The sequence below is a fragment of the Salarias fasciatus genome, chromosome 9, assembly GCF_902148845.1.
Source record: "Salarias fasciatus chromosome 9, fSalaFa1.1, whole genome shotgun sequence".
In the NCBI taxonomy this organism is placed as follows: domain Eukaryota; kingdom Metazoa; phylum Chordata; class Actinopteri; order Blenniiformes; family Blenniidae; genus Salarias; species Salarias fasciatus.
In genome coordinates this window covers 20,743,298-20,770,683 of record NC_043753.1, presented here as the reverse complement: position 1 = coordinate 20,770,683, position 27,386 = coordinate 20,743,298, and the positions used below count along the sequence as shown (strand labels likewise).

The 27,386-nt window shown below is 46.4% G+C and overlaps 1 protein-coding gene across 3 annotated transcripts; it reads right to left on the bottom strand.

Moving 5' to 3' along the window:
- Window positions 1-257: 257 nt before the first annotated feature.
- On the bottom strand, window positions 258-27,148 carry LOC115394099 (dnaJ homolog subfamily C member 13). 3 transcript variants are annotated; one of them, XR_003932008.1, is made up of 58 exons: window positions 26,988-27,148; window positions 23,696-23,776; window positions 19,146-19,221; window positions 18,305-18,454; window positions 18,006-18,047; window positions 17,663-17,863; window positions 17,344-17,550; window positions 17,158-17,253; window positions 16,886-16,977; window positions 16,543-16,709; window positions 15,918-15,997; window positions 15,641-15,810; window positions 15,520-15,552; window positions 14,685-14,784; window positions 14,479-14,586; window positions 14,191-14,346; window positions 14,039-14,095; window positions 13,814-13,935; window positions 13,633-13,708; window positions 13,187-13,282; window positions 10,404-10,544; window positions 9,540-9,557; window positions 8,822-8,904; window positions 8,594-8,747; window positions 8,409-8,512; window positions 8,165-8,324; window positions 8,015-8,077; window positions 7,826-7,927; window positions 7,627-7,731; window positions 7,301-7,503; window positions 7,134-7,218; window positions 6,862-7,016; window positions 6,658-6,703; window positions 6,391-6,545; window positions 6,071-6,272; window positions 5,874-5,989; window positions 5,711-5,789; window positions 5,491-5,626; window positions 5,217-5,401; window positions 5,054-5,128; window positions 4,848-4,967; window positions 4,361-4,756; window positions 4,176-4,289; window positions 3,962-4,078; window positions 3,688-3,865; window positions 3,491-3,582; window positions 3,301-3,400; window positions 3,121-3,195; window positions 2,920-3,032; window positions 2,669-2,838; window positions 2,544-2,586; window positions 2,284-2,457; window positions 2,014-2,193; window positions 1,769-1,909; window positions 1,539-1,682; window positions 1,355-1,454; window positions 1,023-1,128; window positions 258-614 (listed from the first exon to the last, which is right to left on the bottom strand). XR_003932008.1 is itself a non-coding variant. In XM_030099267.1 (57 exons), exons 2-57 carry the CDS (start codon window positions 23,761-23,763, stop codon window positions 523-525), a joined length of 6,813 nt encoding a protein of 2,270 aa, XP_029955127.1. In that variant the 5' UTR covers window positions 23,764-23,776; window positions 26,988-27,148; the 3' UTR covers window positions 258-522. The 3 variants fall into 3 exon arrangements, 2 of the variants coding, with proteins under 2 accessions (XP_029955127.1, XP_029955128.1); XM_030099267.1 differs by lacking the exon at window positions 1,023-1,128; XM_030099268.1 differs by lacking the exons at window positions 1,023-1,128; window positions 15,520-15,552; window positions 26,988-27,148 and having other exon boundaries at window positions 523-614; window positions 23,696-23,763.
- Window positions 27,149-27,386: the final 238 nt, after the last annotated feature.

Here is a 27,386-nt window from a genome sequence, read left to right as displayed (position 1 = left end):
AGAGGCGGGCATCAGTCTGAGGGCTAAAGTGACGTTTGTCATCCCGGTTAACAGCTTTTCATTTTCTGAGGGGTGAATAGGTCCTGTGTGCGGATGCGTCACAAACCGGCCTCAGTCAGAAGAGCCATGGGGTGAAATTCGGCCAATCAGGACAAGAACAATAAGAAAGCGGATTAGAGAAGATTTACCAGTAATGAGCCTCAGTCCCCAAGAAAGAAAAACAGTAAAAAATATATTCATTACAAAAAGTAAACTTCTTTTCATTTCACCGGGAGAAACAAGAAAAAAGTAGCACAGAAACAAAAATGTGGTCATCTGTTAAAACGAAGCGCTTTCCAAGACTCGAGTGCCGTTTGTAAAAGTTGGGCGGTCGGGGGAGGAGAGTGACGGTCCGCTTCTCCCCCCGCTGGGTTTTGAGTTGGGGCTGTTTTTGTCCGTCCCCTGCGTGACGGGGGGGCCGATCGCTCCCTCTCTGAGGGCGGACGGCGTGCCCCGGCGTGGCTGTGCCAGTGTCCTTCAGCCTTAGTCTCCGCTGTCGTTGTCCACGGGGGGTGGGACGCTGGACATCACTGTGGTGCCCGTTCCTGCTGTAAGGTAACCTGCGACTCCTGGACCTGCGGGCGAGAAGATGGGAGGGGGAGGGGGTGAGATGCCGCTCAGGTGGGACTCAAGAGGGGAACCACTGTCTAGTGGACAACTACAGTGATGCTACGGAGCTACAACAACTACTGAGTGCATGAAAAGATGATCGCCACATTGACTACAGTCACGTTTGGCACATGAGATCTGAACATGGAGTGAAGGGATGAACGTTTTATTTGGAGAATATCTGCTCAGGAAAACAGAATTCTAGCATCAGTGATCTCTGCTGTATCTGTGCAGCTGTTTCTGCTGCTTTACGGCCACTTCACTCACTCAAACACTGCACCTCCCAGGCGGGAGAAGATGAGATGAGAGGTGGGAGTGGGAAATGAAAGTGAGGGGACGAGGATGGAGGCAGTAGGAGCCAGGTCAGAGTCTACCTGCATTAAGAGCAAGAGAGAGGAGGGCTGCGAGGGCCCGGCTCAGGAGTCTAGAGCCCGCCTCGCAGAGGGCTGCTGGCGGCCAGGAGAGAAGGAGTGGAAACCCCTGAGGAGCAGAATGTGGAGGAGAGAGAGGAAGGAGAGGGCAGAGCCGGGAAGTTAGAGGACACGGACAGGAGGAGGAGGGTTGCTGGGTTTAAGCACAAAGTGAGGAGTCAGCCACCAGGTGGTGTTTAGGGTAGAGCAAAGCATCGAGACTCATCAACATGCGAGAGAGGACAACACAGAAACACAAAGAAAATTCTACAGCAGCCTGGAGGGAAAGGCGGTACCTGTCACGTAGCCGGCAGTCTGAGACTCTGTGATGAAAAGGTCGTGCTTCTGGTCTTTGAAGGTGCTCCACACCGAGGACTTCGCCAGGATTTCATTCACCTGCAGATCAGAGACAAACACAGGTTTCAGATCAGGGAAACAACCACAGGGTCACACAGAGAAGCTCCTGGCTTTGAACTGCACCTGCTCTCCGTACTGCAGACTGCGAGTCATGGATTTGAGAGCTTTGACGATCTGAGCCTTGGTGGCTGAGGGGTTGTCCAGCGTCTCCAGGCCGATTCCTTCCAGCAGTTTGAGGAGGTACGGCACCAGCTCCACTCTCAGAGCCTGTCGGGCGGCGAGTCGCACCGAGTGTCATTCAGGCCGCATCAGACACGACGAGGAGTAAACAACACGGCCATAACTGTGTGTACCTGCGCCACCAGCTCCGTCTGCTCCTTCTGGAACATGCGGTTGAGAGCTTCACAGGCCAGACCGGCCATGTCTGCCCGGCATTTCATCCCAGTCATCAGCGGGCCGATGGTCTCCAGAGCAGCCATGGAGCGCACACACAGCTACACAACAACACACACGTTTAGCCATAGAGTCAGAGAAGACTGAGCTCGGAGCTTTAAATCCAACAAATCTGGCGTTTATTATGAAGTTTTCTTGGCGTCACCTCGTTGTCTGAGAGCACGTGGATCAGGCGGATGGAGCTCTTGGGCACGGCGTTGTTCTTGTGGTTGAGCGCGGCCAGGATGCGCGGCAGGTGGCCCAGAGGAGGAACCTGGTCGGCCAGCTGCGTCTGAGCGCTGAACAGGCAGACCGCCGCCGTGGTGACGGTCTCCAGAGCCTCGCCCTGCAGCACAGCACACGGTCAGGTGGATCTCCGTTCACTCGTGTGGGTGTAATGTGTGTTGTGTTGTATTTCCCCTCGAAGGAAGCTCACGTTGGGGTTGTTCTTCTCCAGCAGCTCGGTGAGCGTTTCCAGGAGAGACACCAGGAACTCTCGAGGTTTGCGCAACACCCAGCCAGGCTGAGCAATGAAGATCCGCAAGAAGACTCCGCCCACTTCCAGTTCGCCCTGCCCGGCTCCGTAAGCCACTGTGAAGTCCTCTGGCAGCTGAGCGAGAGAAACAGGTTTTATTTTTCAAGCTGAACAATAATCACTGCATATCTAGATCAACAAGACCACAGCGTCATACTTACTCTCCAGTTCACATCAGGATTATCCTTCTGCTGCTTAAAGTGCCTGAAAAAGAGTTCAAAGTGTCAGAAAGATGCCTGCGGCGAGGCGAGCCGGACGTGAGCCGAGCTGAGCGGGTGTCACATACTCCAGCATCATCTCCCGCACAGTGGTGGACACCTTCTCCCTCGAGCTGTCGTTCCAGATGAGCTCGGGGTTTTCGTGCGTCCCCTCGAATATGTGCACGGCCGCCTCGGCGTTGTCCCGCATGGCGTCCATGAACACCCCCGGGAGGAAGCGTATCAGGGTGAGACGCACCTGGAAACAGACCAAAAAACGGGAAGCGCGTTGAGGATTTGAAAACTAAAGAAAAAGAGACGCGTCTTTTCGTCTGCCGACCTTTGGCCCAACCAGCTTGTCTGAGGTCATCTTGGAGAAGAGCTCTGCCGTCTGCGTGCGGACCTGCGGGTGTGTGCAGTTACAGAAGAGGTCCAGCAGATAGATGAGAGCGCCTGCAGAACACACAGGGAGGGAGTCATCAACACCCGGGCACGACAACGTAGAGATTTATGAAATCCTCACTAAGGAGAAGACACCGACCTTTGGCCATAGCCTCTTTGACAATCTTTGTATTTGAAGTCAGTGCATAGAGAGTCTCCAGCACCATCTGCCTGCCTGAACAGATGCAAAGAAGCACATTAGTCTAAAAACAGCGCCTGGAAAACAAACGGGAACAGATCGGACTGACAGGGAGTCTGATCGGGTTTGGTGTCTTCTTACTGGAGGGGAGCGAGTGCAGCAGTAACAGGAGGTTGGACAGCACCATGGACTCGGCAATGTTGCTCACACATTCCTGGTTGGACGTCACTGTATTCACAACCTGCAGAGACGGAAGCAATAAGATTGCAAAGCAGGACAGAGTGGAACTTGTGGTGATCAGATATGAAGACAGTGAGCTGTCGGTGCGAACCTCCAAGACCAGCTGCTGCACTCTGCCCGCTCCGTGAACCCGCAGCAACGAGAAGAGCAGCTTGAAGTGACCGATGCACTCCGACTCCGACCCTGCCATCGCATCAGACAGGACTTCAGACAAGAAGCTCCAAACAAAAACATGTTTAAAAAAAAAACAAACTGGAGCATTATGGGAGTGAAAGCGACGCATCTCACCGGGGTTGTTCTTGATGACGTTGCGCAGAGCCTCCAGAGCCATCTCAGCGAAGCGCAGACGCTCGGCGTGCTGCTGGGACTCCACCTTGTTGCTCTGACTCATGGCCAGCAGGGTGTGGAGGTACTGAGCCTGAGAGCCGACGTAGTCCAGCAGACTGGCCGCGAACGCCTTAGGAAACTAAACACACCGATGGTGGAGAAGAAAAACTAAACATTAGCATTACTCAGATATTTTAAAATTATTTAAGAAGTTTTACGAACGTATTAGATTCACCTCCAGTGGGAAAGTCGGCTGTTCGTTATAGACTCGAACAAAGATCTCTCCCACTATCAGCTCCTTGCTGTGATCGGAGAACAAAAACTCTGCGCCGAAGCTTTTATCGTTCTCTCCCTGTGAGGAAGCAGAAGACAGCGAGGATCAAACTCCGGGCGTCTCGGAGGCTGATTGATCTGACTGGAGTCTGAACGTGGTCTGCAGCGGTCTCTACCCTCTTGATGTTCCCCTCCTGTTGACCCTCCAGAAACTCCAGCAGCTCCGCTCTGGTTCCGTTGTTCCAGATCAGGTAGGGATTCTCCGAGTTGCTGTTCAGCAGCTTCAACACCTGGCGGAGAGAGGCGTCTGTCAGCGGCGGTACTGAGCCACGCTTGCTTGCGACCAGCGGCGTTTACCGACCTCGGCGGGCGTTCCCGTCCCCAGCTTCCTGGAGATGTACGGCGTCAGCATGGCGGCCAGGCTCTTGCGGATGGTGGGGTTCTCCGGGGGCGTGCCCTCCACGCCGTTGGTCTCCGACACGGGGGTGTTTCCGTCGGGGCTGTGGGGGATCTGCATGTAGCCGCCCAGGCGGCTGAGGGCCACCATGCTGAGCTTGGCCAGGCTGTTGGCGACCTCCTGCTGGTTGGTCTCCTGGCTGGCCTGCACGCCGCTCTCCTCCAGGGTGTAGTCGTAGTTGAAGAGGTGGACCAGCAGGTGCCAGAGCACGCCGGCGTGATACAGGTGGGTCTGCAGGAAGTAATCCACCGCGAAGGAGCTCACGCACTGAACCGCCAGGGCTGCAGTTTTCGGAAGACCCTGAGTGAGAGGAAGGACGGCGAATTCTGAACGTCAAGTCACCGCATTAGCGTGAACAATCCACTGAGCAGGGAAGCCATGCAAATCTCACCTTCCCGTAGTACAGGATGTGGCAGAGGTCTCGGATGATGTTGGGCATTTCGACAATCTTCTCTCTGCACTCCTCGAACTGCGCTGCAACGCTGTAGCACTTGCAGATGTGCCCGCACACCTGCGGCACAGTTAAGGGTTGAAAAAAATGTTGGCAATCATGATATCTCTCCAGAGAGGAGAATTTCTTTTTCTCCTGATTCCTACCTGCACAGCCATGTCTTCAGGCTTGCTTGATGCAGTCAATACAGCAACACACCGAGAGAGAGCCTCCAGCAGGACCTGAGAAGATGTGAAGCGGTAAAGGTTATTTTGGACGTGATCGCAGTGGGAAGTTTCGCTGCGGAGCGGGCGAATCGGGGTCGGTTACCTCGATGCCGTTCTCGCGGCGCAGCTCCTCGGCGTTCAGAGCCGAGCAGTTGACCGTGTGGAAGGCCAGCTCGGCGGCGGCGGGGAGGAGAGGCGAGGTTTTGGAGAAGAGCTGATCGTCCGCCGTCTCCATGGTGATGGTTTTGATGAGCATGGGGTAGCCGGCGTACTTGTAGGGCTCGAGCTCTGTAACGCCGACCAGGACCCAACGAGTCAGGTGAAATCATAACAAACGTCCAGCTGTTTGACGACCTGCCAGGTGTTCCTCTGCTCACCCTGCCGGTGCCGGTTGAAGAGGATGCTCTGGGCTTTGAGGATGAGGATGATGTTCTCTGGATCGGGGCCGTTCACGATCCGGGCGGACTTCGTGCAGAGGAACTCGTAGGCTTTGTTAACTTTCTCAAACATGTCCTAAAACACACAAAACAATGACATTAAACCGGTTCTTATCTGGCACATAAACCTTTGTCTGTGTAGTGATGTGACCAGACGTACCCTGCCCTCTGGGTTTTTATCTGGATGGTATTTCTGTGCGAGCCTGAAGTAAGCTTTCCTGATTTTACTCTCCTCATGCCTGAAACACGGGAAAAAAGACGAATCATTAATGCAACACATTATATTCAAGCGTCGGTTCAAATGATGAGTGCCCTCCACTCACTGTCCCTGTCCTTTGGGGAGGTTGAGGACTTCGTAGGCGTCGTCCACAGACATGGAGGGAGGTTTCTTCTCCACTTCCCTCTTCCAAGCTTCAAGTGTATCTTTAAGCAGCTTCACCTGAAACACATCAACACCATGTATGAGCCGCGTTCGATCGGTGGGAACAGGCTGGACGCAGGAGCAGAGCGGCAGACGTACGGCATCCCGGATGGGCCAGTTGGGGAAGCGGGTCGTGTCGCACAGATGCCTGAGGTAGTAGATGTTGCAGAAGAGCTCGAAGTCGAGCTGAGGGAAGCTGATCACGGGGATGGGGCAGTACTGGTAGAGGGCCCGGGTGTTGCTCTGCAGCCGAGGGCTGAAGTCGGCGACGTGCGCTGCTATCTTCTCGATCATCATCCGCCTGAGTGCAGAAAGAGGCGCGAGTGAAACCCGAGAGGCTTTCATCACTCAGCCTCTGTAATATCTCAGCATCTGTCGTGAAAAATGGCGCAATCCTGCGCAGAGATGAAAGTTCCCACCTCATCTCGCTGCTCCAAATGGCCTCCGGCGTGTCAAATTCTCCGAGGAATATCTCGGAGAAGCGCTCGGCCTCGTAGTTCTCCAGGTAACACACCATGGCCTCCGGCAGCACCGGCCCCAAAACGCTGCGCTGCACGATGTCCTGACCTTTGGACTGGAGAGACAAGACCACAGGCCTGTGTCACTTTCAAACAGACATCAGAGTTACAGCATCCGGTGCATGTGCCGTAATGAGGAAATCAATAAACATCGATGAAACCAATCACCTCCTCTGATCTGAAGGCTTGCTTTAGGTGGGTGTATTTCAAGAACCTGAAGAAAAGCAGAAAAGTCAGACATCTTGTACATCTCTTCCACAACCTGGTGTTACATTGAATCTGCATAAGTTGGTGATAAAATAACCAAATAAATGTTTTTTGTAAATTAGCTTTAAATAAAAAATAAAAAAGTGAGATGCTGTATGTTTTCACCTGGCCACAGGAAGCACGTTGGAGCCCGTGTACATCATGATGAAGAAGAAGACGCCGGTTAAATAGAGGCGCTGCAGATTCGGGTTGTCCTGCATCACCAGGAAGAGAACATTGGCCACCTTCTCCACAAGAATGGGGTCAAAGGTCAACAGCAACTAGAGAGAACAAAGCACAACAACAGGAAAACACAGACAAGTCATTAGTTTCCGTCAATAATCAAAGATGTTATGATGAAACGATGTCGGATGTCAAACAGAATGAAGAGTGAATACCTGGACGATGTGTGGGAGGCAGGCGTTGTCGGTGATCATCCTCTTGATTTTAGGTAAAGGACGGATGATCGCGTTGTCTTGGTCCCTGAGACAAAAACAGTTTGTTACAGTCTGAAAGTTCAAATCAACCGAGTTGGGAAACCTGTCAGACTTCTGGTTGATCCCACCTGCTGGGGTAGTAGGAGCACATGGTGATGAGCATGTTGAGGATGAGCGTCGCCAGGTCCGACTCGTTCATCACGGCCTGTCCTGAGGCCAGGAGGCACCACTTCAGCTGAGGAATGGCCTGCAGGGGGCGCCACCCGTCCATCCCCTGAGCCCAGCAGCGGGTCTTTGCTGTCAGGACACCAGTGGTCCAGAACTCCTGCATCTGGGGCCCGGAGACAGGACGATAAGTGGAAGTGGCTTCCATCCATACTTACAAGTGAGGTGGTTTGAATTCTGAATGTATTCAGACTAGAGACGACTGGAGAATTCACTAAACTGGACAAACCTCCTCGAAACTGAAAGGTCCTCTTCTTTCTTTGTCTGCGTTTCCGAAGTACCACTCCTTCTCGCTCTCCCTCTTCATGTCTGGTGCAGCCTCCAACACGTTGGTCTGCGCAGAGAGAAAACACCGTTTCATGCTGAAGGATCTTTATCGATTATCAGCGGCGTCGAGCGCGGTGCAACTGAGTCGTTCGGGTTTTCACCTGCAGCGGCACTGTGGCTCTGCTGGTGTGGAGATGGGCCAAGGTGAGCAGGTCCACTAAGATACGAACTCCGTTTGAGTCCATCACCTCCTTCACATTTTTCTACAAGACGGAAAAAGAAAAAAAAATGTCAACAACAATCAAAACTCCGGTCAATCAGAATCACAAAACAAACAGATTCCAGCTTACCCGGTTGAGGATGAGTTTGTTGAGGAAGAGAATGAGTCTGTCTCTTTCCAGTTTGTCTGTGCACTGCAACCACAGAATTGCTTTTTACATTTCAAGGTCAGGGAGGAAAACAGAAAACAAGCCCTTCTCTACGCTGCTGCCTGAACTCACCCTGTCCAGCATGCCCACAATGTATTTAGTGTCGGTGAAGGGGCCGATCTCCTCGTAACACTTCCCGTAAACTATAGCGAGCGCCTGCAGGCACAGGCACTTCATCGTAACTTTGGGTGTCAGCAAAAAGCGGTGGTAGAGCTCGTTGAAAAACTCATACCTGAAAGTGAACAGGAGGAAAAAGCATTAATTATCTTTTTGGATTAAACGCCGGCTAATCGGCTCGATGGAAAAAGGTTCTCACGATCTCTTGATGGCGCTCGAGTCTTCATTTTCATCCTCCTCCAGCAGCAGACGCAGGTAATAATCCCCGATCTTTATCTCATCTGAAAGGCACTCGTATCTCACCTGCACGGCGCAAAACAAGTCCAATTAAGTTTCTGCAGCAGCGCCGCGTAATTCTGCTTTCGTCTGTTACTGCGAGCAAACCTCGAACTCCTGGTGGTTCCAGGAGATGACGGTGGCGCTGCCCAGCTCGCGGTCCACGCTGAAAGCTCGCATCTCCCCCTCCAGAGCGTCCCGCAGCTCCTCCCTCGTTTTCAAGTTCCAGATGAGGTTGGAGCGAGCGTGGTCGAGCTGGAATCTTCACAAGAAGGAGAAGAAAGATTGTTACACAGGCCACCCAGTAGACTGACAGGAGCTAGGATCGAGTCGTACCTGTAGTAGAAAAGCTCCCAGTTTGACTCAATCTTTATCCTCTGCCGTCTCTTTCTCAGGATGACAGGCTTTTGGTTGGGATTCTGAAATTAAATGACAGAACAGAAACCTTAATCAGACTTATTTTCACTCGCATTCTTGTTTTTAATTGCCACAAAAAAGCTTTGTGAAGTTAAAACAGCTACAAGATGAGCAACGATATGGACACAGAAGAACACCAGACATGAACTGAATGTCACTGATGAATGATGGAAACAATGTTTTTGAAGAGAGTTAAAACAATGAAACAAACACCCCCCCAAAAAAGCAATGACATATGACCGACACAAGAAACACAAAAACCAAACGGGATCCCAAAAGTTGTGGATTTTTCACAGTGAAAGAAAGGTCTTGACATGTAGAGCGTTTTCTCTTCCTTTACAATGATTTTCATGACTCAAAGTAAGAAGGTATGAAAGAGGAAGCTGCGCCTCCAGAATCACTTTGTGTTGTTTAATGCAAGTTAGACCACTTGTAGAGTTTTTACAAAAGCCTGCAGAAAAAAGAAATGTTTGTACTCAACATAAGCAAGTGTTTTATGTGTTACCAGTTACAGAAGTCAACACACACACACACACACACACACGCACAGTATGTCACATGGAGATGGAAAATGGTTTGCTCAGGAGGAAGAATGTGGAAAGAACAGAGTTCGGATCCCATTGGCCAGTTCACTTACCAGGTTATTTCTGTCCTGCTGCATTGTTTGACAGCAGAGAAAACCACACAAGACAAGGGGAGGGTGGGGCAGAGACACACAGAGAGATTACTCTTCCTCACATATCAAACACAACAACAGGGTCACAGGCTACGTCACTACCAATACATACAGGCTGGCACGATAAAATAACTTCACTTAAAGTTGAATGACTGATTATTTGCTCAATTATTGAATCTTTAACCACAACCACAACATAATTCATTAGAAATGGAGCAAATGATAAAAGATGGGAGTGATTAGCCGTCATCCAGCAAAAGCAAGCCAATTAATACATCTGGCCGAGGTGAGTCTGGGTCATTGAAGGCAGGGGGGGGGTAAACACGGGAAAATACAGGTGAGGAAAATAAAAATTGATTGAAGCAACACAGAGCAAGCTGGAGTGACCCGAAGCTTTCTGAAATCGAACAAACTCCGCCACGTCTCAGTAAACACAACAAGCACTGACGTTTTCCTTCAGAGAAAGAAGCGAACGGTTCCCATCCTGAAGCCCATCAAAACACCAAACACACAAACACAAACCTGCAACCTTTCCCTAATTAACCTTTAAAAACAAAGGAAAACAGCCGCAAGCAATTTCAGAGGCAAAAAGGCAGGATAACAGTCTCAAAGACGTGTAAACGCGGCTGTTTCTTGACACATGCTGGCGGCACCGTGTCCATGCACAACAGCAGCAGCAGCTGGAAATGAACCCAGTTTTGCATCTGGATGCTTCAGCAGTGTTCAGCGAGGAGCAACAGGGGAAAAAGGCACCTGGGCGGGTCCAGACGGCAGCAGAAGCAGCAAAAAAAACTGAATTCACACAAAAAGAGAGTCACGCTTTACCTCCTTCTGGGCGATGCCCATCTTATCCCTCCAGTGCATCAGCACCAGGTCGGCTTTCTCCTTGGCAAACTTCTCCACCTCTTTGGCTGCTTTGCCTGCTATTCGCTGCCACTCGGGCACTTTGTTCCGATTTAGTTGGTCCTGTTGGAAACAAAAAGACAAAATCTGCATTTGCACCAGGGGTTAAAGTAAAAAAAAATGATTTGACTGAAAATTTTCGAACATTTTTTTTTTTTAAGTGAAACTTTGTGCTTTCTTCTCAATTTAGATTTGAACAATGTCCTTTATAACAAACAGCATCGATATTATGGTACAGCCAAATCTACACCACGGTTAAATTTCTCTTAAGATTCATAAATTTGCATTAATTGAATTTTTTGTTTTGACTGATTTGCTGTCTTTTTCTTAAACAGGGATTGAAGAGTATCTCTTTATAATGATAAAACTGCCCAGAAAGGATTATTGAATTGCTCTGAAATTTATACCCTCAAATGGAGGCTGAATGGACTCAAATATTTGTGACAACTTCTATATGTCAGTGGCTGCATACTGGTTGACTCTGTAGGATACATCTGTACTTAACTTCCTCCTCATCTCTCTCTAAGGCACACACAACGGCTGGTGGATGCCCCGTGCACGCCACTCATGTGGGTTCAGTAGCACAGCTTTTTGTCATAGTTTAATCATAGTTTAACACACAACCACATCTATGCACACACTGATAACTGACAATCTGTGAAGTTTTTCACATTTTGTAAATAAAAAGTGTTTAGCCCTGCATCCTCGCCTCTTTGCCGGTCTTTGTTGCAGACTTGGAGCTCCTGGTTATAAAACACACAGCTTCACTGCGAGGTAAGGCTGGTCTCTGTACAGGTAGGTAAAACAATCTCTCTGGTCTCTTCAATGCTTTAAGAGCAGCAGAAACCAGTATTAATGAAATCATAGATATGAATCAATATAATTAGACTGGGAAATATTAAAAAAGACTGACTTGAGTTTGAAACATTTTAATACAAAAATAAAATCTTTATTGACAATGATATTATGCAATAAAATCATTCAGGAACTGACAAGAATTTGTAGTGAAAATAAAACTGCATGAAACTGAAGAGGAGAAAACAACAGAAAATGTAAAGCCGGCCTCCACACAGCTCCAGAATGAGGAGGAGACTTTGACAGGGTTTCCTCATCCTTCATCCCACCAGCATCTTTGTCCACCTGCCACAGTAAAAACAAAAACGGAAATTATAAAAGAAAACACCACTGAACAAGCCCTTAAATAGTATATTAATATAATATATAATCAGGAAGCAGTCTTGGGTGTTTTACTTGTCATCAATAGGATAACACCTGTTAAAGTTGTAACAAAGCAGAACCTTCCTGCAGTCAGCATCAAACAATCCATTTTTTCCAATTCAGGAAGACCTTAAATTTCACTGTGGTTCACTTCAAGTCCCAATTTCTCATTTACTGTGTCATAATTCATTCATTTTAACTTAATTTTGTAAAGAAAAAAAAACACAATCAAAGAGTCTGCCTTTTTTGTTTCACTGTGAATTCAGACAAAACATTAGTGAATTTATTTTATTTTATTTGGATGTTTCAGACTTCCAAATACATCTAAAGTTTCTCACCTTGCTCAGGTGGTTTCAGTCACCTTGCTCTTGTAAGTTAACATTGCCTGTGACTGATGATTCTGTCAACATAGAATCATTTGAAACAGTGACTTCTATATCTTTTTCTGTAATGAGCATAAGGCTATGGCTGCACAGCTACAGCAAGTAATAGCAGTGTGTATCAGTTACCTGTTCTTCTGCCATTGTTCCCACAAAGAAATGACTTCCAGCAGTTTGGTGAGCAGAGGATGAAAAGTTTGCCACTCCGTCCTCCACAGTTGTCGCCGTCGCTGTTCTAAAAATAGAATCGCCGTCCATGCCGTCACCGCGGCTGTGCAATATTTCACCAACTCGTATCTTAAAGCACTGAAGCCCACTGGCTGAGGGCACAGTAACATTCTCCGACCTGAGCATGATCTAGGCGAGCCCTCTGAGCCCCTGACATGATTTAACTTTTAGCTAGGAGTCCGAGTTTTAACTTGAGCGGGCCTGAAAACGGACAGCCTCCATGCGTTGGTTCCCAGACCCCGAGGAGACGCTCTGACTCCCGCGGTGTCCTCCCCCGGCTGGAGCTAGCTAGCCTGAATAAGTAGCTCCTGATGCCCCGTGTGCTTTTAACGCTGCATTGTTCTTGTAGATTGTGTAAATCAGGTCATGTCTTCAAAACCGCAATGATGAATGTATACAGCGGAGAAACTCTTCTTCGGCTGTAAATTCAAGGCTATGTGAATATGTACATGTACTTCCCGCATCACCTACAAAATAAAAGTCCCCATGTACTCCTGCTATCAGGATAGATTTATTGTGACGAGGTGCGACAACAACAAAGCCTGTAACCTTGCGCAAATTACATTTTAGACCAAATGAATGAAACAACTTCATTGAAAAAGCACGCAAGCCAGAAAAAGAGGCACCCAGTCAATATGCGCTCATGATACGTTAAATTTTTACGATACGATAAATTTTTCAACTGACGGAATTCCGTCGTGGCAACGGAACTCTTTAAGCCCTGATTTGCACACAGAGATGATCCTCTTTAATTCTGCAAAAATAAATCCTCCATCAGCCATATCATTATGACCACCTGGCTTTAAAATATGCCTCCATAAAAAAAATGTGTTCTTCATTCCGCCTCTCAGAGGTCATAAGGTTGAAAGTGCCAGGTACCGTTGCAATTTTCAAGTTGTCCCGGATGTGCATTCTGTCCACGTCTTTCTCCGGGACGGCGTCCGGACTGTCGAGGTAAGCCAACAACCCCGTCGGCTGGGCATTGAATGAGGAAGAAAAACAACAGGATCAGGGACAGTGGGTGGAAATTAGTTTATAGATAAAAACAGAAGCTGGCTAATCTTCAATGCAGAGCTGATATCTGATTTTTCAGACAGGTCAGAAAGAACACAGTCAGTCTAATCTCGCCTGTGAAGGAACTAGTCAGCATTAGGTCAATAGATCTCCTGACTAAATGCTAAAATCTTGAAATGTTAATGTAATCTCATGTAATGGAACTATTTGTTTTCCTCCAAATTTGGCTGGCGTGCATGATTTTATGCATCTATTCACTAATAAATGCTGATGTTGGACATGCTTCAGATAGATCTCATCTGCAGGCTCACCAGTATCCTCTTCAGGAGGTTCATGGCCACGGGGTTCTCTGCCGTCCACAGTCCCACCAGGTGACGACTCAGCTGCCTGACAAACATCACACGGCAGCAGTTGAGGTCCCCGATCGGCGGCATCAATGTTTCAGCTGAGGGAAGTACGGAAAACGTCTCCATGGAGGTGTGTGACGCTCACCTGTTGGTGAGCATCCGCTGGTCTGAGCTGATGGTGAACAGCGACGTGTGCAGGTGCCTCGGCAGGGCGCCCTCACTCAAGGCCAGCTCCTGCATTTTAGTGGCGATGTCCTTATCGCCCTCCTGAATTTAAGCAAGGCAGTTTTTATTATCGTCATAAATCGCACACTGAGGGAGATCATTTCGTTTTAGGACTGCAGAGCTCTTTAACCTTTGGGAAACTCACCTCAATGATGGCTTTCATCACCAAGCCGGCTCCCTTCACTATCGCCATCGAGGGATGCTGAAAAACAAAGACAACAAGCAATACAGACCAATCTGATGGATATGTCAGAGTCTTTTCTACTGGACACTCCTTCACTCTTTGTTTTGCTGCACCTGGAAGAGTTTGAAGAGGGTTCGTCCGTTCGAGGCGACCATCTCCAGCAGCATGTCGAACTGCTGCCCCTCCGTGGTTTCACTGTAGGGGGCGCAAAGGGCGAAGGTCAGGAAGTCCAGCAGGGAGCTGATGACCAGAGCTCCCGTTCCATGGTCCTACGAGAGAAAAAAGGAAACAAGGGAAGCAACATTGAGAATATTTCAGATGTAAATGTGCTGAAATATATTTAAGCAGCATGTCTGAAAGGATTCAACCGAGCTGCTGACGATAAAAAGACGCCAACGCACCACGTTGGTGATGAATTTTTCAAGAAGGTTTTCCAGGAACTTCTTGGAGGACAGCAGAGACGCCTTGTTCAGCTGCTCCTGCCTCAGGTCATAATCATCGTGCATCGGCTGGAGACGAGGATAAGAGGAAACGTCTCAGTCAAACGTCAGGAAAAACACACAAAGCTGTGTGTGTCGCATTTTTCTGAGTACACGGTGACACTTACACACATGAGGGCACAGAGCATGTCTATAGCAGCATGTGTAACACCGTTGTTGTTCCGTTTTAAAGCTTTGACCGTCTTCACTCCCAGCTTTTCCCTGAACCTGCAACACACAGACAAATTCTCATATTTAAAATAGGTTTGACATGTGAACGCCAGGCCTTGAAAGCATCGAGGAAAAAACAAAACCACTTAAACGCAACTGAAAATAAATCATAAATACTGTTATAAAAACGGTCTGGGGTTGGATACACAAAGAATTCATTGCTTCAGAGGTGGCTTGTTGTTTCTTTTTGCTGATAAGCAGCTTTTAAGAGCAAATCATGTTTGTTTAAACGCTTATTTATAAAAATTAGTGTCTCGTGTGTGCATAAATGAAACGCCAAGCTACACCAGCAATGAATCTGTCAGGAAAACCAATTTGGGCTCATTTCTTTCACAAGGCACGAGGAACAAACAGTAAATACAGTTCCTCTCATACATCTCAGTGACCCTGAAAGACTGCAAAAGGATTCCCTCGCAGGAAGGATAACAGGAACGTAAAGAACCGAGTGGCCAAAGTAGATCATGGGAGAGAGAGACAGGCACGGCTATGAGAGGATGAGATGGCGGCCGTGGAAGTTTAAGACAAATTGCGGCAGACAGTTGGGCTGAAGGGAGTGAAGTGACATAGCCTCCTTTCTGAAGTGCCTGTCTTTAAGCCTGAGATGAGAGCAGAACAGAGATAAAAGAGGAAAGGGCTGACAGACATCAAGGGAACACTCTGGAAAAAAGATCAAGGACATATAAAATACAGGCAGACAAAAGGGCAGACTGAGATGTATGGATTCATATTTACGTTGCATCTGTGAGTCCAGACCCTTGACCAGACCTTGAAATGACAGAGCATGGCTGTTACCAGCAGCTCCACTAAAGAAATAAACAGACAGGTGAAGTGACGGATGTGCAGCGGGTCTCACTTCGGCAGCTGGGTGAAAGCCTGGAAGCCGGCCTTCGAGGCCACCAAGCGCCGGATGGCCTGAAAATGGCTTTCCAGCTCGGCGTTCAGAGCAGGCAGCTCGGCCTCCTGAGTTAAAAGAGCCAGGATGGCGTTGTTGATGAGCTTCTCTTTGTTCTCGGAGAAAAGCCCCTGAAGAGAAGAAGGAAAAACAATAAAGGGGACGGAGAGGAAAATGAACACGGATTCCACTTCAGCAGATGGATGGACTTAATTACATAGGAAGTGTGCAAACTCACATCTTGGGTTACTGCATGCAGCACTCCGCTATAGGATATGTTGGCGTTAAATCTGAACACTGCGTCTGCGAAGTTTCCATCTGAGAGGAGGAAGGAGGGATGGAACAATTCAAGACAAGAAAGAATCGCTTGCAGATGTAGACGCAACGTGATTACGACATGTGGAGAAATCTTCCACCCGTCCAGTGTCGGATGCTTTTCAATAACATCACTGGCCTTCTGACAAGCAATAGAGAAAGACCATACATCCTCCTGTTACTGGTAGAAAAGCACCTGTCTGTGCCTTTAAATCAATAAGAGGAGAAAAATGTAGTTCAGTCATGTGGAAAAAGCTGGATAGTTTCCATTTGGTAAAAATATACATTTAAATAGTACAAACTGGAGCTGTGACAAACGTTAAGTACACATAGTCACGCACTTATTCTCAGGTATCATGCAGACTTTGAAACGTTTGTTTATGTTTACTTAAATAATTATTTAAAATCTTCCGGTTTTGAACAAAACACCAAATTTGGCAACTTGCAAAAACCACTGCTCAGCATTAAGAGCTGCTCTTTAAGTCTTTATTTACAGTTTAAGGATGTTATTAAACTCCGGTCTCATGAGACGAGGAGCTCCGACTCACTCGGAGGTGCTGCCAGGAATTTGAGATGTAAACTCTCCACCTCCTCGTCCACGGGCATGCTCAGCAAGCCCCACCTCTGCCCCCGCTGCGTGGGCGCCATCTTGACGCAGACGTCCCTGTTGCCTGATGCACGGACTCCATCGAGCAGGCTGGCCAAGAGCGAGTCCCTGCAGAGCAACACGCAAACACTCAGAGAAGCGGTGTGAGGTACTCGTGGTGCATGTCGAGCAGAGTTAGAACAGCAAATGTGATGAAATGAAGGAGAATTTTCCACTAAATGTGCACCACTGGGGCTGCAAAGTCTCTGCAAACACAAAGGAAGACATATACATGGTGTTTGTACCTTTCAGTGGAGGAGAACTTCCTGATCTGACCTCTAATGAATTCAACTGTGAACACCTGAGGGTTGTCGGCGTCACAGATGAGAGCAAACACCTGGAGGGAAACCAGAACGCAGAGGTGAAAAAGGAGAGGGAGGGGAAGGGGCGGCTGACTAACGTTATGCAGACTCAAAGGCTTTGAGCATTGACCTGCAGTTCATACATAATGAAGCAAAAACAAGCGGTTCAATTGACGCGGATCCCCACTGGGGCTGTGAAACAGTAAGATGTTCACCTCTCCAAAGGGTTTAATGGTCACTATGTTGTATGAAGCTGGATCTCTCTCCACTAGACACGTCTCTGTCAGGGCCAGGATGCGCTTTACAGGCTCCTAGAGGAGACGAACACGCAGCAAAAACATATAAGAGATCATAAAAGATATAGAGAGAAATAAGGAGGACGAAGGCCGGCGTGTGCTGACCGGGTGTCGAGGGGTGATCTTCTGCACCACGAACTCTGCCAGAGAAGTGATGCTCTCGTCCGAGCTGTACTTCCCCAACCTGTCGGTCACGAAAGCCTCGAAGGTCAGGGCCTCCTTCCTCAGCCGTAGCGTGATGCCGATGAAGTTCCCGGCATGTTCGATGGCGCTGCTGATGATTTCGTCCCGGTGCTCCGAGGCAAACAGATGCTGTGACGAGGACGGGGCAAGGAGAAGGAAATGAAGGCAGGAGCTTCATCTTCCTCAGCGAACATGTGAGGCGCTGAAGCAGATATAAAGGATAAATAAACTAAAAGCTCACCAGCCTGCTGAAACCACCGTAAAGGATGCAGAACCCCCCTTGGTAGTCAGAGACTTCCACAAAGCCTTCCACGTTCCGGTAGTCGTAGGAGCAAACCACTCGGTTAGTGTGGGGGTCGATCTGGTCGATGCCGCCGGGCCGAACCTCTAAACACACCGACTTCCGCGTGTCGCTCCAGTGATGCTTGTAGCAGTTGTATCGCTGAGATGAAACACGAAAAGAAGAACTTTCATTCAGGTACATCTCGAAAAAATGCAATGAATTAATTCCCGGAAAAAAAAAAAAATGAAAAAAAGCAATTTTTAAATTTTTTTCAGATTCAACTGTATTCAACAGTACTTACCCTGCCTGTAATCTTTCCTTCTGAAAAATCTGTTCTGAATCTCTGCAAATGAGCAAAAAGGAGCGAAGGATGAGTCGTATAAGTTTAAACAGATGCAGTTTAATAATATGTGGATGAAAACACATTCTTCTTTCACAAAGAGCAAAGTATCTGCTGGCTCTGTATTTCTGATCAATGATCAAATGCTGCAGACAAATCTGCAAACATGACACAACGACAAACGCCTGAACAAGCCACAAGGACACCAGAGTGGAGGACTTCATGTAGGAAAGAGATGCAGAGTGACGGTTCCTCCTCACCAGTGCTTCTGTGAGCAGCTCTGTCCGATGCTCGGTCGAAAACTTGAGCGTTTCCGACTTCTTGCCGCTGCCTTTGCGGAATGTGAGGTTGAACTCGGTCCCCTGACCTTTTCCTACTGGACCGATACTGCAGATGTCTCCATAAGGCCACTGAAACGCAACCAACAGACAGTATTATTCATGTAGGATCAGTTCGAACAGGAGGGAAAGGAGAGTTGGGCTGTCTGTGTCGCTCCTCGTTCTCACGGCTGCGTCACTGCAGAACAGCAAAACCACAAAACCGGTTTTGTCATGTTTGTGGTTTTGTGGTGAACTCTGCTTTATACCATCAGTGGGATGAGTTCCCCCAGGCGTGGGAGACTAACAAATAATTTTCTGAGGCTTTGTCGGCAGTGGAGGGAAGCTGCCTGTGTTTGGACCATTCTCTGCTTTTTGTAATATGTTGACTGAAACTGGTAACTCTTACATCCTGGGGTTGATCTAGAGTTCTGCCTCGCAGCAGAACGAAGGCCTCAGACACAATCAAACATGCACAATGACGGGTAACTTGGTGATCCCATCGGGAGGCTGAGAATACCGGCACTAGACATTCCTGACGAGCTGCCTAAAGACTTTAAAGGTCTGCGTCTAAAATGATTTGGATCGGAGAGAGGAAGACGAGCAGGTGATGCTGAATGTGCACCGCCGTGTGGATTATTTCCAGCCAAACAACAACCGTGTTTCAGCTCTTAGTTTTTGAAGCGGTTTGCTTATTTAAAAATGTCTGATATTCTGCAGTGTCAGCACATTCCACAAACATCTGTGAGGCTCCCGAGTGACGATGCAGTTCCCGCACACTGACCTGATTTGTTACTTCTAGCGTGGTTGGGTTGTAAGTGGTAATGCCATGTGTCCCCACTGAGAAGACCCGCTTGTACCTGGAAAACACACACACACGCACACACACACACACACACACACACACAGGATGAGTCAGAGACAGAGAGAAAAGACATGAGAGAAACACCTACAGCAGCAGAGACGGTCTCATAATATTTGCGGTGAACGTGAGAAACGGATCAGTCGAGTGGCGGATCCCGTTACCACGGCAACCCCGAACGAGCCCACGTTCACCTTTATTATTTCACAGAACCCCTCAAGACTGACATTTAACACGGGCAGAAGTCAGACGGTGATGAACGAATACTTTCCACTGAGTCGAGTTTTGAAATTAAAATTCACTGATCAACTCGTGGAAACAATGGAGGCGAAATCATCACAACGGTTTTCACAGTGGGGCTTTCTTCCACGCTAGGAAGGAAGTGCGAAATTCTCTTTTGTCGCTCCATCTACATGTTGCACTGAGCGAGCGGCGTGGCGCGAGTGCGTGCGTCTGAGCACACGGGCTTCGGGAAGCGTGGTTTGGCAACACTTCCACTTGGCCTTTCTGCTGAATTTCTAGCATTTTAGCCATGTTTTGATTTTTAAAAATGAGTCATTGGAGGATTTTGACTGGTTTGTATTTTGGGAGGGGAGTTAAACATTAAGCTGTCTTTGCATGTTCGTCTGTGTACATAATGTTCCTGCAAGCTCTTAATGACTGTTAGCCTGTTCAGTCAACATGCTGACTGGGCTTCTTTCCTTTTTGCACATCCTCATTATGTCCTGATAACAAGAGGCCTGCTGAAGCTAACATTCAGACAGCCAGCCCCACCAAGCAGAGCAAAAAGAAAGCATAATCGAGGGGTTATTTCCACAAAATGCATTTGTGCACGGATTGCATGACTAACACAGACAGACAGAGCGGGCAGAGCGAGCCTGAGGCGAGGCCACAGAGCTCAGGCCTCCTTCACTCTCCACAATTATACAAGTGTCCCTTCTGGATGTGTTCCTCATTAGGGTGGCCATCTCCAGGCCTTCTTCCCCACAATTTGGTTATTTCAGGCTGCAGAGTCTGTATAACTGTCCACATGTCTTGACCTTGGTGCTGAGAAGACAGCTCAACTTGGGTGTCAGCATTTTTCATTCTCCGTCATCTGATGGGATCTTTTTCACATCAAATTTAAGTGAAGAGACAATATTCAAATTTATTTTATTGTAGCAAATAAAGACATGATATGTCTATTTTGCATCTGTCTGCTAAAACTTATGAATCGCAATTTCCAAGTCATGATGCGGCAGTTCAAATTCACATCAATACAAGGACGTGTGCACAAACCTGCAGAGGCCTGGCTTAAACCGGTGTTTGGTATCCCTTCACAGAAAACTGTTTATATCATTAAGTTTGGTCGTCACGCACAAGCAGTGGATGTTTTCTCACGTCCATTTGCAAAAACAAAATGTCAAGAAATGTGTATTTTTGAGAAGTTTCTTCAACCCTATGAGAAGAACTGACTGGAAATCTAGCTGTAAAAGTACAGCCCGCTCCAGAAATATGATCAGTTACAGGTAACAGTTTGGTCTCCATTCAATCCTACTGTACAGCACGACTTTAAACCTCTTCCTTCCACTTTTGGGGTTTCATAACATCAAATTTGGCAACTTCCTGAATCTGACTAAACTGTCCTCACAACTGCTTCTCCTCATCTAAAAAAAAAATGATTTAATTCTCACAAAGAGAAAGACTCAAGATTTCATATAATCTCATGCTGAACACAACAACATAATCCTCCATGCAAGAATTAGCACAAACACTAGATTAGGGAAAAGTATCACAACACAATAAAGGATATTCACACAAAGAATCAACAACAATATAACAAATAATTAAGGTAAAAAACTTAATGAAAAAAAAAACAAAAACAAATGAACAGTAAAAAAACATTCATTCAACAAAAGTTGAGGAATGTGAGTCCTTATTTTGAAATACTGATCAAGTCTCTTATCTTTGTTGCTGTTTTCGCCTTCTAAATGGATCATTTATCCAGGTTTCCTCCAAAAAACCATTTCTTCATATTTTCAGTTTATGTGTGATTTTCATGAAAACGTCCTCCATTATCGACTCCCAGGTTTTATTATTTGGTGCCACTGAGCTGAGCCAGTTCTTTGCGTTCGGTTTCTGGCTGCTGCTGAGACGATCTTAAACAGGTACAGGTCCTCTATTCGGATGGTCCCTTTCTACTGACCCAGATCTCAGACCGAGCGGGTTTGGAGTATCTCACGGCCAAATATTTCTCCCAGGAAGGCTGGATTTTGGCACAGTATTGACTTTACGTGTGTGATTTGGTTCCATGTGCCAACAAGATCTCCAACAATATTACTGAACTTTTATTTTGATTCTAATTTGGGGTGTAACGAAGTAGTTATTATTGTCTATTTCATCATAGTTTTCCTGACAGAAAGTTTCTAAACATCTCAGCTATTTGTGTGTAAAACAGCAACAGAACATCGGCCTCAGGTAGATATGAATTCACAATCACAAGTCAGAGAAAAGAAGGTCAATCAGGGAGGAAGACACACATCAATCTCACTGAATGAATGACTGAAGTCACAAGATCTGATTATCGCATGTTCATGAGCGCAGAGGTCGTAAATGTTTTAACAGCAAAGGAATGCTACAACAGTCAAAGTCTACTGTGACCCTACAAGGGTTTCTGCATTACAACTTAGACTTCTAGCACCGTTTTCTGATTTAAAAAGGTATGTAAATGTAATACACCTGGAAAAGATGGCACGTGTTCAGTGAAACTGTCCACTGTCACACATGTCATCAGTTCATGGCAAACATGCTTCTTATGCACGGCCAAGAGCTGTGACAATATATTGCAAACTGATCATGACAATGTCCACATTTGCAATGTAAATATTGCAAAAATACTGGCTGAACTGCCACAGATTTGCATCCAAGCTTTCCATATCAATATATCTGGCCAATCAGATGGAGGCTTACTGCACCCTTCTGTTGACAAGGAATCATATCCCTGCATTACTCCAACGTCACACCTGGTGACAACGGGGTGGAAACAGAAAAAAATCATGGAAAAATTACAGTAATATCAATCCTGTTTGAAATGCAAACACGTGTTTGGTGCAGTTGCGTCTGTTCATTTCAAACTCCTCAGTCTGATCTGGCTGCTAAAATTCACATACATATGTCTGCAATTGTGGTTTTACATCTCTGATAAACCACAGCAATGCAGTACAGAAGTGGCTGGGGTTTGGGACCCCAACCAGGGACGATGGCTGGGCCTGAGCCGTTCCGTTCTGACAGTTTTTAAATTCAATTTGCATTTCACATTTAAAAAAAAAAAAAAAAAGGAAAAGAAAAACCAAAACACCATCTTCAGTTTAACACACATCTAGAAAACTATCAGGCTCAGCAGGAGGGTAGAAACAGCAGGACTAATTCAGATCACTCAGTCTGCCGCGGATCGTACATCAACGCTCGTTTCAGCTTTAAAACTCGGCGAGCATTAGCAGGATGAGCCTCCGATGATGGCTGCTGCTCCGCAGCGCCGCTTAAGTTACCTTACCCAAGTCGATGCAGAGCCTTAATGGCACAAAGGCATTTAGAGAGCAAGTATTGGTAATGTGATCCCACCGACGCACTACCCAAGCTGGAGCTTGCTCATAGTGTTTATCAAAGCACCGACATGACGGACACTGGAAAACCAGACAGTATTATGTATAAAAGATTATAGTTTTTTTGATGCTATTTCAGACACTGTACATCCTAATCATTTCACTATAATTGAGACAACACTAACAATTCATATTACCTCCGTTCACCCTGCACAAAGGTAAGGCCAGGTAATCAATCAGATATTCCCTGCCTCTTTTCAGTCTGGATTTGTTATGACAACAAGATAAGCTTTGGTCAGGATGTGATGTAAGGTAAAGATAACTCATCCATCATCACCGCAGTGAAAAAATAACCCGCTGCTGTCGGGTATCCTCCCCACCATCAGAGACTGTTCCATGTGTCAGAAACTGAACCATTTCAACAGTTAAAGAACACCAAGCTTTAAAATCACTGGAAGAAACGCACATGAGACAACAGAGAGACAGACTAACAATGGTCTGCATTGTTTCACGTTTAGCTGTTGTTGCTGAAGGATCCTTTCTTAGTTTAAAAGTCAGGTATTGTGCAAGTCTGGATCCAGGGGTGTCATCTTGCAGAAGAGTGTTTTTGTTGCTCTGTGCTACATTTCATACGATAGCACAGCTCTGCAAAACACGCCGATCACAGAACTGCTGATCGGAGAGCAGGGGCTGCAGTCTGCAGACCTCCTGGCCTCGGCTGGCACGAGCAAGTCAGCACAGCTGAAGCTGAGTCAGGACGTTCACTGATCACCTTTGAAAATAAGGGCTTGTTTAAAAAAGACGACACGAATGAGAAAATGGTGCACAAATAATATCAATCAGGCAAAAAAAAAAAAAAGAAAAGAAAAGGACAATAAGTTGGTGTCTTACTTTCCCCTCCAGGAGTGTTTGGTGGTGTAGAAACAGGCCAAGTCTTTGTTCTCTTTGACAACATTCATCTTTTCACAGGACCTACAACACAGAAACAAAGATTCACTGTCAGACCAGCGGAGAAAAATTAATGACTGAAACAGAATCTTTTTCTTTTTTTTTTTTTTTAACAAGTAACTACTACATCCAAGTTTATGTGGCACACATTCCAATATATACAAACACACACTTCACACAGTCATTCAACATTTTCTGTCCCGAATGAGAGACTCCCCCCCCCCGGACACTCCCTCTGCTGAGGAACTAATGCTGAGTAAAGTGATTAACAAACAGTGGAGAGGAACCACGACACACCGATTCCTCGCCGTTACTCTCAGAGCATCCGCACGTGTGCTGGAGACACATGACTTTTTATTTTTATTAACCATCGCCAAAGACCCTCAGTCTCTCTCATGCTTCGTTCCATCGGCTCATTTCAAACCAAAGCGCAACTAAAGTTATTGAGACATAAATTCCTGAGCAGAAACCGAGAGGAACTGAACAAGTCTAGATTTATACGGGTGTGAAAAGATTAAAACGGTTCAGCAGTTGAACGTGTGAGAACAAAATCAGGTGTAAAGTAATAGATTACTGATGCCTGGGGGAGGAAAAGTTCAAGCAGTGTCTTAGAATGGATTTAAACTTAAACTAACATTTTCCTGATCAAATCAGGGTGGAAATAAAGAAGAATTCACCTGGATTGCTGGAACACCACTCAAATGGGATAAAATCTCTGTCATATAATATTAAAAGTGTGGCAGTTCGGGACAGACTGAAGAAAATCCAACATGATTGGATCACAGAAAATGCACCCATCAGTACATAATAAAGCAAAAGGAGGGAATAACTGTCTAACCTATCCTCGGTGCAGTAATTTGCTGGCGACTGCACTGTGACAACGGGAACCTGTGTCAGCACTCTGCCAGGATCCTGGAAAAATCTGACTCCAGTTTTCCTTCCTCTCCTTTTTCAGCAACCAAATGAAGCAGGGAGCAGCAAATAACGAACAATTTATTGCCTCATTATTCACAAAGGAGGCAAATATCTGATGGCAGAAGAACAGGATGCAAAATTAAGATGTCAAAAGAGGATAAGAATATTTTAAAGTTGCCCTCATGCAGAGCGTAGTCTGGTCCAGAATGAGGTTTTGCACTGAAATGTTTCATTCAACCATAGAATCTGCTACAAAGCAGGGAAATGACGGCATGCAGTGAAGATGTTAGCATGAAATACTGCATGACTTGTGCTTTGATGCAGCAGCGGGTGGAGCACACTCCAGGATTTGGTCATGTGATAACCATTCCCGATGGTTCCCCTTGCGTGCACACAAGTCAATAACCATTTATTTGTGGAAAATTTTTAAGTTCTATAAAAGAAATGAAAAGGACAGTGAGGTAAATCCAGACATGGTGCGAAGCCAGACAAAGCTTCCAAAGGTATGCAGTCATATTCTGAGCAGGTTTTAATATCCTGCTCAAAACAAAGTTATCCTTAATTATTCACTGTTCTGATTGTGGAAGCTCAATCTTTAAGATCAAGTAACACTGCAGTTCTCACATGACAGTATACAACTGCAAAAGGATACAGTCTCAATAAACAAAAGGGAATGTAGGAACACACTTACACAATCACTTAATCAAGTGACTTCATAAGTTTATGTTTGCTTGACGTAATTGTTTTAGTCTCATGAGTTAAAAGAAAACGTTAAATCACCTGCTTGCTTTGGAAAGCAAAGATAACAGGCAATGTGCCTCAACATCAGAATGGGTACAAGGGTTAAACTATCATGTGATACTGCAACATTATGTGACCCAACCCATGCTTTTATATCCCAAGTTTAAAATGTGTTCCTTTGTCCAGGTGTAGCACTACCTAAAAATACAAAGAAAGTAAAATGAGCTGAAGATAATTGAAATAACAATACATATCTCAAATAACAGTCCCAATCTGAGGTCCCCTCTGTTAAACATCCCACAGTTTAGAAGGAGGATGAAACACAACTAGGTATTTTATGAATGAGCTTCTACTCTTCAAAACAACTTTCCTGCAGACTGACGAGCTGCTGCTCTTCATTTATATGCCTCTCACTTTCTCATCAATCCAGGACGGCCTTTTCAGTGTTATCATATGATCTAATACCAGGGTGGCAGAAATATGGCACGCTGAAGGCTGCTGAAGTTACACTTCCTGACAAGCAACAGGCTTTCTCCAATGACTGTTGACAGAATCACAGAACAGGAAAGAAGATTGCAGATTTTCTGTTTTAATTACAAATTTCTGTTGCTTACTATAAGTTTTTCCAATGTGCAAATTTATGCACAAACACATCAATGTACCAGAACAAAGGGAAATCAATGAAAGGTGGAGCAATTTTGATGGCATTTCACTGGTCTGACCCATTTGAGAGAAGATGAAGCTGAATGTGACACTTATTTGTTATTCGCTGTACATAAAGGGAATGTCAAAAGTTTTCACTGGTTCAAATGTCTTCCTTGACATTTGTATTAGATGATCTCATTTGAATTTCAAAACATATATATAGTAAAAAAAAAATCCTTATAGTTCATAATCATATTTTTTTTCTATTTGTCTTTACAAAGCCTGCATTGTGCTTTTCCTACTCTCAAACTTTCTTCTGCATTGGATACACATTGCAACATCTCCCGACATCTGTCAATTACATGAAGCAATCCCTCGACCAACACAGGAAACTTGCTCAGCTTCATGTTGTGCAGCACTTGAAGAATTTCAATGATCTGGGAAAGCCAAATCGGCAGCTTCTATTCATTTTTTTTGCTTTGCTGCAGGCAACAGATGCAAAAGATTGCTAGTAATCTAGAAGCGTCAAAGGGATTGATGGCACGTCTGACCCCCCCGATCTGTCAAACAGATCCATGTCAGAGAGAATTAACGTTACCTGGGTTTCCAGCAGCTAGCTAAACTCTGCTCCACTGCAACGGGCCCTCACGCTCAACTATCCGTCTAAAAACAAGTTGGGTTACGTGGACATTAAGGCTTCAAATACTGAGTATTAACTGTCAGCCCGTGTGTTATTGCTTTCAGTGTTTGCTTGCTGAATGCGGAAAAGGCTTGGCTGAGGCAGGCCAGTGTTGGCTTAGCCACAGGCTAGCGGCTAGCTAGCACGTCGCTCCGGCTTCTTTAATGGGAGAATTAGCTCGTCGCATTAGCAGCGGGGTTCACTCAAGCAAACATGGACAAGAACAAAGTGGCAGCGGCTCCCGGTCGCGCTCACCTGTAAAATCGCTAGCGGGCGTTATTCGTAGCCGTCCCTGAGCCCCCCACCCTCCTCCGAGTGCGGCCGGTGGCTCTCAGTTTTCCTGCTCTGATGCTGAAGGTGCTCAGTTGTGCCGTATTCCCCCCAACAGGACTCAGGACGCTGCCATGTTCCTGATAGCTACAAGGAGCCAGTGCGCATGCGCGCGGCCTGCCTGTCATGCGGCTGTCAGCTGATTGGTTTGTCGAGGAGGATTTCTCCACTCAGTCATCAAAGAAACACTAAATTCACTTTGCATTCACAAAATACCGAATTATGCACGCTTTATGGGCAATCACCCGAGTCTGACATTCATGTTGATATAATGCACGTGTGAAATCTAATCTGCATTTCACTAGTTCCTCTCTCCCTCTCTCT

Excerpts from the sequence above, each read along its gene's own strand:
- LOC115394099 (XM_030099267.1), bottom strand. The coding sequence starts at position 23,763 with ATGAATGTTGTCAAAGAGAACAAAGACTTGGCCTGTTTCTACACCACC. Across the intron at positions 6,273-6,390 it reads ATTTGGAGCAGCGAGATGAG|GCGGATGATGATCGAGAAGA; the intron begins GTGGGAACTTTC and ends TTCTGCACTCAG. Across the intron at positions 5,129-5,216 it reads GCCGCGAGAACGGCATCGAG|GTCCTGCTGGAGGCTCTCTC; the intron begins GTAACCGACCCC and ends ACATCTTCTCAG.